The 12393-nt window shown below is 39.2% G+C and overlaps 1 protein-coding gene across 1 annotated transcript in view; it reads right to left on the bottom strand.

Annotated features, from left to right (window-relative positions):
- SLC9A2 (solute carrier family 9, subfamily A (NHE2, cation proton antiporter 2), member 2) overlaps positions 1-12393 on the bottom strand; it is a 27068-nt gene that overhangs the window by 2467 nt on the left and 12208 nt on the right. The window contains 8 exon segments of the mRNA XM_010135759.1: positions 240-330; positions 2242-2373; positions 3250-3346; positions 3937-4098; positions 5561-5631; positions 6929-7018; positions 9862-10064; positions 11432-11649. Coding sequence (XP_010134061.1) covers positions 240-330; positions 2242-2373; positions 3250-3346; positions 3937-4098; positions 5561-5631; positions 6929-7018; positions 9862-10064; positions 11432-11649 — 1064 coding nt within the window.

Raw genomic sequence — 12393 nt, 5'->3', positions numbered from 1 at the left:
CCCTACACAAATACCCGCTTTAGGACCAATCATTTTTAATGCTCTAAGATCCCTGCTAAATATCCAACACCTAGAAATACAGTACAAAGGTATTAACTCTAGAATGAAAGCATGTGCACATAAAACATTTACTATTTATTTGAAAATTAGTATGCTGATTTCATCCCTGGAAAAACTTTACTTCTACGTAGGCGAAACAACTGCAGCACAACAAGAGACAGCAGAAAATTTTTCATTACCTCTGGAAGATGTTTTATTTCTCACTCGTAGTTTCTCTGGGAGTTTAGTGTTTTTAGGAAGTGAAAGGAATCTTTTTGTATTTGCAGCAGCCTGTGTGCAAAGAAATACAAGAAATGGTAAATTACTGCAGACCGGAGTACCTGCACAATGTATGTAAGATACACCACTGAGGCTTGAAAGGGTTTCTGTAGCTAAAGAGCTGGAAAGCAGTTTGGCTTTAGCTCATATGGGATCTTCTGCTAACTCTCAAGTTAATGCCGATTGCTGGTTGAGGTCTGTGCTAACTAAGGTAAAGACTAAGTAATCTCAAGCAGCTTAATCAAAGGAAAGCCTAGTGATATGTCTTCTGAGATCAAAGTTAATAAATACATGCTCTCTAACCTCAACCTTACCTGTACAGGTTTTCCTAAGGAAGGCAAATGCTGCAAGTATGGCAATCACTTCATGCAACTCCAGTTTGAAACTTTTTTGCAGTAACTAAACTGCAAAAATTAGGTTGAGACTGAAGCTCGGGCACAAGAGCTAATCTGTATTCTGATCCTGCAAGTGCTTTATACATATAAATTACTTTATACAGTTGACTAGTCACACTGAAGTTGATGGGGAAGTTAGGCACCAGCATGATCATTTACCCATTCAGGGCATAAAATCCTTGTTTTCCCAAGACTAAGCCCTAAAGGCCCTGAGAGCAAAGCACACCTCATACTTCCCGGAACACGAGAAGTACTTTTCAGGACAGGTTGCTTTTTTTCTTTTCTTTTTTTTTTTTTTTTTGAAGTCAAATGTTTCTCAAGGATATCCTTTCCTACATTAGTTACAAAGATTTTTAAAAATCTTTTACATTCTACCAGCTCTCCTCTGCTTCATTGTTGTACCCTTAAAAGGAGCCTGAAAGGAAATTTATTTCCATGAGTGATTTTTCTTCTTTGGATATTGTTGTGCTGCTCAGGACCACTATGCTTCCCTCTGTGGTGGATTTACCCAAGGATAATTATTTTTTAAAACTACAGCCTATGCATTTTCAAAAGCTGTCAGACACCTTCTTTCTCTCTCTCTTCAAAAAATGTCTCAATCCTTCTGAGTCTCTTCATTATTTCAGCTAGTAAATTATTTAACTGTATGACAAAGACAGCATATGTAACTGTGGTTGACAGGGAAAAAATCCTTCAGGCGTAGACACCATAGAAGCCCTGGTAATGGTCACAAATGACATGTAGCACCTTTTGAGACACCACTCCAGCCTCAGCTGCTGAAGGACAACTGTATCAATGAAGACAACAGTCACTAATTATTCCTGTAACATGAAAATACATATTTACAGAGTGGTCGATTTCCCTGATACCTAAAATGGGAAGATGATTTGGGGGATCCGCTTCCCTGCTGTATCAGTGTGCTCTATTCAAATATGGTCTGAAGTTTACAGTATGGGATTGCCTCAGAGAGCCAAATACTGCCATGCCACAGCTCTTCTTGTAGGAGGAGGAGATTTCCCTATTCTGTGTCAAAACCTGAAGTCCTAACTACATTTTATGAATATGAAAGAGCGAGCCTACAACTTTTTTCAAATGAAGAGATCACTCTGACTACCTCCTTTAGAAGTCCTCTTTCCCATGTTTTGGAGCATACTGTAAGTAGTTCATCTATCTCAAAGTTGTTTTCGACTTTGGAATCATCCATGGTTCATCAAAATACTGGTAGAGAATACTGACCATTCCTGAGAAGTACACTGTGTACAGAGCCTGTTCGGCTCCTCCAAGACAAAATCATGGCAGCAGATCCCCCTCTCATAATCACATGCTTCAAGACTGAGGCTTCGCTGAAGGGGTCAACACAAATTAACGGGTCCATGTGTCCAACTCAAGGTGTAAATGTCACATGATATGTGCAGTTGTCTTCAAAATTCAGGATTTATTTTTTACTGCATTTCAGAAGATTTTTTTCTGCATGACGACATTTAGCTACAAAGAACTGCTTTCTATAAAACAAGCAAAATGCGAGTACCGGTCTTTCTCTTGACAGGCTGTTCGTTTTCCTTAGGCTTTCTCTAAAGCTGTGCCGGCGACGGATAAGAATTTCTTTGGCTTGCTTTTCATTTGCATCTGCAGCCAGGCTATGTCGGTTATATGACATTGTCTGAAATACAAAAGCAGTGGTCACATTCTGAAAAGCATAACAGCAAGTGAGTTGAACTATATGCACAGTGCAAACCAGGCTTTTTGCTTTAATGTTTTAATAAGCATCATAAATCCTTGTGAACAAAATCATTCTCCACATGTTTAAGAACAGTAATTATGCAAGCATTTTTTCAGGCATCTGCTTTACAAGCCCCCATTTTGTTTGTTGTTGCTTTTTTAACCTGCTGATATTTATAATGAAAGAGAAATTCGAAAAGGTTGGCTTAATATAGTGTTTACCCCCACATTGTACTAGCTGAGTCAATATGTCAATCGAGGATGCACATTTGAAAGTGTTAAGATGGGTCACCTAGGGGGAAGTAATTTTTACCTCCAGCAAGCTGAAGTTTGCCCCACTGTTGAATGTTTTCCAATGGCTCGGGCATTCAAACTACTTAGCCACAGGAGGGGAAATGTGAAATGTCCTTTTGCTTTTATTTCACTATTTTTCCAGCTCATCACCTCTGCTTTTAATACAAACAACTTCACAGCTGGAGGCAAATGGGACATCTAATCCCATATCATGAAGGGACCACAACACTGATATAAGTGGACAGTGTTGGGTTGAATTTGCAGCTTTGATCCTTTTTAAGTAATAGAAGTATACTGCAGGTAATATGACAAAAACATTAAGCTTTATCAATAGTATAAGATCAAATAAGCTATTTACATAGAGGAGTATGAATATGGTGCTGTACATACGATAGGACATGGTTTCAGAGGCAATGGAAGTAAGTAACAGCATAAATTTTTATGCTATGGTACAGCAGATGTATTAGTACAAATTTATGTTAGGAAGGTAATCAGTATATCCAAAGAGTATATTCATCCTTACTCGATGTCGTATTTGGTAGAGATTCTTTGTTAATATTTCCCGCATGTTTTCCATTTCAGTGGGAGAAAGTGGCTTTATCTTTCCTTCGTGATATTCACTGTGGCAGGATAAAAAAAGGAAAATAGAAGAAAGACAAAGAGGGGAAGAACGATTTATTTTAATCACTGGGAAGTACATTTGAACTATTTCCTTTGTTAGAGTTGAAAAAAACATTTAAAAACAACCGAGGAACAGGTGAAAATCTTAACACATGGGAAGGAAGTCTGGATCTCATTTGAGTCAGTGGTAAGGCTTAAAACTCAGTCTCTAAAATTTGATACAACTTACATTAAATCGTAGATTTTATTAAGATGCTTGACAAAATGCCCCTCAAGCTTTCCCCATAGCTATCTGCAGTGGATGGGTAGGCACTGGTTCAAACCCAGCTCCACCCTACATGGCAAATCAGTGTTCCTGTGAGCAACGGCCCTTGTAAAGGCTACGTGCTCCAGACAAGCCCAGCTCACCAAGCGCTTCGTCTGTGAGCTGCAGGTAAAACACTTTTGTTTTGTATCCGCTTACTGTTCAGGTGACATTTGGACACTAAGTGTTCTACATAAAAGTGATTATCCTGTTAACAGACTGGTCTGTGAAATAAATTACATGACTGAGCTGAAATGCTTGCCCACACTGGCATTGCTTGCTTACCTGAGAGACACTGACGATGGGACCTTGCTTATCATTCCACTCTCTGCCATCTCAATGGCATGTTTGATTTCCAGCTTCTTATATAAAGAAACAATGCTGGATTTGGGCTGGTTCTCCCGGATTAGGAGTCTTCGCAGGTATTTATTGTCAAACTTCTTAAACCTGTATGTGAAGCAAACCAACCCAACCAGTTAATTTTTACTGTGCATAGTTAAGGAAAGCCAATATACTGCAGCTAATGCAATTGTGAAGGAGTTTATTCCCTGAGAATACGCCTGTTCATATTAACCACCTACTGGTGAGTAACATAAAAAGGGTCAAGTTCATCTTTTCTTCAGATAGATAGCCTTAACCTGGGTTTTGGTTAATACATTAATGGACAGTCTCCCTACCAGCAACTTTTAACTTCTAGGTATTCTGTGTTACTAGACAATATTATTTTTAATTCTTGATTTTTATTGTGACAAAGAGAACATTAAATATTTACTGTAATAACAAATACAAGGTCTAAATTTGCACCGCCTGCTTTTTCTTTGAAATTTTAGCCTGCTCCTGTAAAACTTCGGAAGTTCTCCCTTCCTCTAAAGCAACTGCAATCCTCTTGGATGCTTAATGAAAAAATACTGATTACAGCTGGGGTGATTTTGTTTGTCAGAAAATATTCTACCCTCTGGCCATTCTGAAATCATTCTTGAATTTGGGTGTGAAGGTCACGAAGAGGTGGGACCATCCTTTGTTCTGTAATCCATTACTTAAAGATTTCATGCAGACTGGAGGAGAACTAGGCTGAGTAACCATGTCATGCATCTGCCAGGAGAGTACCCTCACTGTATTGCCCTCTAGCACTTGGGAGAGGGCTCTTCTCAGCCCTTCCTGCTGGTGCTATTCCTCATTGTATAGAACACTTAAATTCTTGTTGGAGCAACAACTAGAAGATGAGTGAGCTTACGGTCACTTTGTGTCTAAAGGATTTGGGTGTAAAAGAGTGTGCTTCTGAGATAAAGGAGTTAGATCCAAACCAGTGATGATGATGATGATTCATCAACTAAAGTGAAAACATGAATTATTCAGGTATTTCCAGTGGTAATCTTCTTAACTGACACTATGTCTTAAATAACACCATCATGAACTGTGGAGCAGCCTGTTGTTAGGATCTCTCATACACTTTATGCCAGCTAGTGCCTTGCTCTTTCTCTACAAAGTCCCAAAGCTTTTCTATGTTTCCCATCAAACAGGGAACTAACCCCTCACTTAACACCACAGAGACATACAATGTGCAAGAGAAAAGCCAGATTGGATGAAAGGATCAGCAGACATACAAGAAATGCTATGAAACGGTCAGAAACAAAGAGGGGACACGTACCCTCAGAGGGTACCATACTTTACCCTGGGATCAGAGGACTGCCTTTCTTCCCAGCTGGAGATTTTGTTCTACTTGCTTGTGGTTTAGTAAAAAGACATTGTTTTGCTGCTTTCTCTTTGTAATCAACATTTTAAAAACAACCATCTGCTTTCAAGAATAAAATGTTGGACATGAAATATGATGCTTAACAGCCTTTGTTTGTTGCTGCTGAGCCAGTTCAGCTTCTCCTATATAACAAAGAGTTTTAAATGCCATTCTTACTTATCTCTCCAAAAGTTGTGACCCCAGTGTCCACACACATCTTCAATTCCAGTCTTCACGTGGTCAAAGAACTAAAGAGAAAACGTTGGTTCATTACATAAACTTATAGACGACACTTGGCTCGCACTTAGATATTTCTAACTTCAAAACAGAAACATCTAGTTAGAATTTAAGACAATGCTTCAGTTTAACTAAATGCAGTCTAACCAAACTCAGGGACAGACTCTGTTTTGCTCCTCTGGTCCTTCCTTAGCTCACAGCCTCCAAAGGACAGAAGTTAGTTGCTAATTGCCTCAATGTCAATCTTGCTCAGCTCCTGCCTAAATCTGAAGGTTTTTCCCATATTTTCACTTCTTTTAAGTTCCTTAACCACTCAGGGCTATGCCTGGGACTTCTTTAGGGACTTTCTCAGGCCTGACAGTGAACCAGGTACAGTTTCATGGAGGAGAGAGCCTGAGTGGGCCACATCAGCACCAGCCCCTCAGGAAGCACAGGACAGAGCTGAGAAACCAGCATCATGTCCTAAGCAACAGTTTTAGGGAACTGTGATCTAAACTCACCTTGAACTGTCTTGATCACCTAATATTAGAAGTACACTTTTCCTCAGTCTATTACAAATTATGAAAGAGTGAATCAGTTCAGCTAAGCACTCGCTTGATCCCCAGAGGCAGCTCATTTGTTCCTAATTCAAGTATCATAGTAGGGGTCTCTCAAACTCAGGGGGAAATCCTGGTATATATGACAGAAGGATAAATTCTAAAAGAAAGCACTCTTAGATGCCTGGATTGACTTCCTTGCTGAATGTGGCCCTTATTATCACTCATTTTGGGAATTTCAAACCACCTGTCACAGGTATGTGACAAGGAGAAATACATTCAAGAAGATGCACGGCTAATAAACTGCAATAATTCAAGACACACATGTACCAAATACAGATCCATAGAGACTAATGATGTGAGAGTAACGCAAGTTTAGGAGTGTGTTTAGGAGGAGTTTGTATTTGTTTAATTAGACTAACTTAAATGCAATGTAATATAATTAAATTGGCAAAGGTTTCCTAATGTAGCCAAGTTCTAAAATAACATGTACCTCATATGTGAAACTAACTATAGAAAGTTTGTTTACCTCAAGAATAATTAAGAAAGTGAAGATTCCAAAACAATGATACATAATAATGCTAATTTTGGTAACTGATGAAGGTTAAATATAAGCTTTACAGTTATTGGGCTTATAACAGCTATCAAAAAGAAATCTAAAAGAGCTTGTGACTCTCTGTAATACTGTGTGCTGAACTCTCATCTTACTGAAAGCCACTAGAAATTTCATTTACATGAGAGTTTCATCTATGACACTGAAGCTGCAACACACCCTGTTATAAATTTCTTCACTGACAGCAGGCTGCTTTTTGTTTGATCTTTTGACATCAAGAAACTCCACCAGTGGGCGAATTGTTATTCCCTGTGAAGAAAAAAAAAAAAGAAAAGGCAAATAGTTCTAGCAAGTTTTTTCCACAAACATAAAGAAAAACCAAAGTTTTCAGTCCTTTCCATCTCTGTCAGAGCACTGAAAATAGCTGTGGATACCTTTTTGCTCTGGGTATCTTTTTTGCTCTGGGTGCCCTTTCACCTTCCTAACCCCAAAAATCCAGCCTGACACAACAATTATAACAGTGAATTCACTCTTGTGATTAGTAGATGTTGCACTTGGCTATGAAGTCCTTGCCAGCACACAGACTCCACCAGTGCAACAGAATGAAGGAAGAGACTCCTGACAGCTGTGACGTACAAGAGGGGCAACCTGACAAACCCCAACAGGAATATGTCACTTACCCCATGCATAGTATTTTTAAACTTTTTTTTCCAGTTCTTTAATGTATTAGAAAAACCTTCTCTTCTGAATAAACAGATACCCCATCATTCCAGAGCAAACACAGAAAGTCCTCTTTTTCAGTCATTACTTCAAAAACATGTATCAAAGATAAGTTAACAGTACTAAAATTGTTATTCAAGATCATGAATGCTAAGACTTTTTGTAAATATGCATCTTTGCTTGACTATTCTCAGAGAAAGAACAAAACTTTGGCCTATATAATGGTTTTGAGCAATTATTTGTGGAAGAATTGGTATAATTGTTTTATTTGTATAGGCACACTGGCACAGGGGAGAGGAATGACTCTTTCATAGTGTTCAGATCAGTCCTTACCATCCCACAAAACAAGGTCACGTGTTTCTTTTCATAAGTGAATCAAGCTTTATCTTAAAAGTAGTTAGGTTTCTTTGCCCCATTGCTCATACTGGAACACTCATCCTGAACCTCATTGTTCTGATAATTAGAAAGCTTCTTCTTGATTGCATCATGGTCACTTTGTACCACTTTGTTCTTGTGCCAGTATTTGTCTTCTTAGTTTAAAGTGTTCCTCCTTCTCTGGTGTTCACTCCCTCATATAAACAGTTATTACAATCCCTCTTCTCCTTTACTTTGCCTAGGCCGAGGCATCCTGATCTCCTTTCATACCACAGGCTTATCAGTTCCATGATCACTCTAGAACACGACACTATTCTCTGATGGAAATACCTGTCCCAGTATGTCTTAAGATCAGATCTGCCTTTCTTCTCTCCCCACTGCACTGGTGGCTTAAACTCTACCCTGTTATCAATTAGGACATCTGTGTCTTTTTACCTTTCTATTTTTTTTCCAAACAAAAAGATTCCCATTTCATATGAGAAACCCCTAGTAAGAATACGTTTGTACTTATTACTATTAAATTTCATGCTGTTTCTATCATATTGGCCCTCAGTTATTCTCTTCTTTCTACGTGATATCCCATCTCACTGTGATCTTCCAAAGGTATACCTGAATACACTTTCCAAAGTCCGTCATCAAGAAATACCAGCAACAAAAACCTCTTACATTTATGTGCCACGGTCAGTATTGAGGATATTAAGCAAAACCATCCCCAGCAACCATCCTTGAGGAAATCCATTAATAATATCTTGTTAACCTGTTATCTGACCAGGGTGGTCGAATGCTGGAGCAGGTGCCCAGAGAGGCCGGGGAATCGCCATCCATAGAGATATTCAGAACTCAGCTCGACATGGCCCTGGGCAACATGATCTAGCTTTGAAGGTGGCCCTGTCTTGCGTACCAAGTTGGACTAGAGACCCCCCAGAGATCCTTTCTGACCCAAAGAATCATTTGCTTCTATTTCCTTTTGTAGGAGAAACTGTCAGCTCTCTCCTTATTCACTTTACAATCACCCTAATGACAATGTAAACCTCAGTTTAACAAGTCGTTAAGCTAACTAACTCCCCCACAGATTTTACAACAGACCAGTTAAATGAGATTACTCTAGAAAATAAATTGCCTTATCGAAGAATGATACCAGGTTTCCCTTTGGTAAATCATGTTGCATTTTATAACACATTCCATTTACCTCCATATTTTAAATTGTTCTATCCTTCAGAACCAGTTTTCACATCTTAAACTAACTGACCTCCAGCTGCTCCAGCAACCTTTTCCCCTTTCCCAAGTCCAAGCACAGATACTTGCTACTTCCCGTGGCACCTTCATCCAGATAAAAGGCAAGCCAAAACAAATGTATTTTTTCCCACAGACCTTAAATTCCATGTGAGAGCATTTCACATCTCTCTCACCACTATTCCATGTGATAGTATCTCACATCTCTCTCACCACTTTGGATACTTACTGGCCTGACAAGTTTATTTGAGGGGCTTAGTCTCCTCTAAATTTTGCTGATTTCAGTGACTTCCCTTTCCCTTGGTCACTCTTGACCAGGCCTCCAGGGTGTTTGACACCAGAGACAAGTTCTTCACATTCTTCTCTACACCTGGCACTTTTGGATGGATGTCCAGCTGGTTTGCAGCATCACTGCCTAATGTCCAGACCCAAACACTCCAGTTCACCTCTCAGTGCCCTCAGTGTCTTCCATTCCCTGCTTACTGTACACCATATCCAACACTGAACTCCTGAATAAACGGACAACTTTAAATATTCTAACAAGGAATTAGTGCTGACACTGTACTCAGATTATTTTTTATCTCTACTCCAACCTAGCTAGGTCTTAAATGCTTAATACTACTTATATGTTACCAGAAGTACTTAATATCTGGCATACTTTTGCTACCTGCCTGTGGTCTGCATAATGTTTTTTTAAAAAACAATGACCATGGAGAGTACTTCAAGTATGTTCCTTCCAGTAAGTTAGGACACTTGCTTTTCTTCTCACTGCTTATGTACAACCTGTCTGAGAAAGAAGTAGTACAGAAGAGGAAAAGCATTACCTGAATGAACACGGTAAAGAATATCACCACAATAACAGCAGTGATGAACAATTTCTTCCTGGGAAACACAGCAGGAGGAAGGAGAAATACAAGTGAAAAACAAATAGCTCCTCGGAGGCCTCCATAAGCAATGATAAATTGGTCCTTAAAAGTGAGAGGAATTGTCCGGAACACATTAATGATCTGAGTCAGTACAAAAACACCTGAGGGAAAAAAAAAACAGAAATACATGGAGAAGGGAAAAAAAGGGAAAGTAAATTACACAGAAATCCCCCACAATGCTAATATTTGTTTTAAAACACTTATATTTCTTTCTTACCTATATATTATTGAAGAAATTAAATGTTAGTTAGCAGCTTGAAAAGACCATGGAAGAAAAATTTGAAATGCCTAAGGAGCATCATCTTAAACATATTTAGTGAGATAACCACCTCAGGTCAGATGGATTTAGGACCCGAAGCAGCTAATAGATCTCCACAAGACAGCTATCTGCTAGAGTCTGCATCTCTAGAATGGCAATATTTCTCTGTGTCAGTATAGACCAAGACTCATAATTACCTTTTTTTTAATAGGATTTGAGATGCTTTTGAACATTTTGTCTTGTGACCTCCATCAATCTGTGCTTTGAATCCTGAAAACTCCTGTTCTCTCACTTATGTTACTTGCACAGACAGGAAGGATGCAGAATTGGTGATGGAGGGAGAAGCTGCCAGTGCTTGCTGGTGTACCGAAGGCTGAGGTTCCAGGGATATGGAGTAAAGATATTAAGGCAGGTGAAGGGAGCAAGTGTGGGGGCCAGGAGCAGTAGGCCAGTCAGGCTGCTCTGCTGCTTTTCAGCATAAAGTATTAATTACGGGGTTGCAGGAGGAGAAGGGAAAATAGTCCAGATTTCTGCAGTGGATGGAGACTTGAGAGCTGAAAGTAGGGGTGCTGAGGCAGATCAGAGCATGAGTTTCCTTTACACATGGAGGGACAGAAACATTACACATGAAATTCAGGCGAGGAGCACGTTTAAGACCTACAAGCCTGACTTCCGCTTAGGTCTCAAGGTAAAAGAAAAAGGGCTTGTATTGCAAACTCAGGGGGGATCAAGCAGTTTCTTATAGGAATTTTTTCTTCACAGTATATACCTGAACAATGCTTCAACTATAGCATTTCCAATTTTAATGTTATTTATGCCAACAACTGGGAAAATCCCAAAGCTACTAAACATAAATTAAAAAAAACAAAAACAAAAAACAATCCACAACCTACTTAAATGTTGTACAACTGCTAATTCTTTTAAACAAAATTTGCTTATTTATAAATAAATGTTTACTTAAATACATGTGCTCCCATTAACAAGCAGAGTGCTCTGACTTTAGATGGGCAGGATCAGGACCAAACTGATTTTGAGGTTCCATTTTGAGGGAAGGTGGAAACCGACCCTCTAATCTAGGATATCTTAAAAATAAGAAGACCATTCTGCTAGCTGATGAGATTCTGTCTAAATTTTGGCATTTTCTCCTTGAGAAGAGGTAAAAAGTTTCACTTACAAAGAATAATGACATGTAGTCTGAGACTTGCTTACCCAGTGCCCTCCAGATTAAACAGAAAAGAAGCGTGAAGCTAACGAAGGCCCAGTTCCACTCATGGTTCTTCCCAACTGTAGATACTCCCATGAAGATGAAGATTAAGGTCTCACTCACACTGCTCAGCATCTTCATAAAATACTTTATTGTTGTATACGATTTTTGAGAAACATTTTCCTCCACATATTTATTCATGGTCATGGCACAAGCTGTAATGCTGAAAGGCAAACATTATCCTGTATTTCACTGGCGTGATTTTCTTTTTTAGCCACTCTCATTTCTACAGAATACTATTCAATTTTCCTTAGTCCTCTTTAAAATACAAAGCATAACGTATTCCATAATCAATCTCAAATTTATAGAATATAAATTTAGTGAATAAATGTATAGACTTGGTGAACCTACAGTTTTGGGCAGAAGGTATTTTCTCTGCAGTGGGGAGGAGATATCAGTATATGGAGTTTTGTCACATTCTAAATCCACACAATATGTGCAGGGCTCACTCAAACTGTGTTTTGAAAGAGGCAGAGTTGAAGAGAGCCAGGGGCAGCCCTGGCAAACAGGGATTGCTGCTTCTATTGCTGCTAAGGTACATATGACAGGATGGCAACTGCATTTCCTGGGGCAGGGCTTCCCTCCCTTCCCACTAGCAGCTGTCCCACCAAACTATTCCCTTCCTCAATGGCAGTGACAGTAGCCAGATCCTCTTTTTAGGCAAAGTAAGCCACAAGGCTACAGACAATTTGTCATTCTCCAGCACTTCAGGCCACTGCTTGCTTTGCCTGTGCATAGAGCTGAATAGGAGAAAAACACCACCAGATATCACATTGATGCTGTTGCACATTTAAAGCACCTACAAATGAATTAAATGTGCATCTCAGCTGCTACATGAGAGAACAGACAGGGCTTACTGTAAGTACACCTATGTCTCCGTGTTAGTAAACAGAGTTTCTTAATCAGC

Source organism: Buceros rhinoceros, unplaced genomic scaffold, assembly GCF_000710305.1.
Source record: "Buceros rhinoceros silvestris isolate BGI_N320 unplaced genomic scaffold, ASM71030v1 scaffold185, whole genome shotgun sequence".
Taxonomy (NCBI): domain Eukaryota; kingdom Metazoa; phylum Chordata; class Aves; order Bucerotiformes; family Bucerotidae; genus Buceros; species Buceros rhinoceros.
This window is presented reverse-complemented; position numbering and strand designations above follow the sequence as displayed.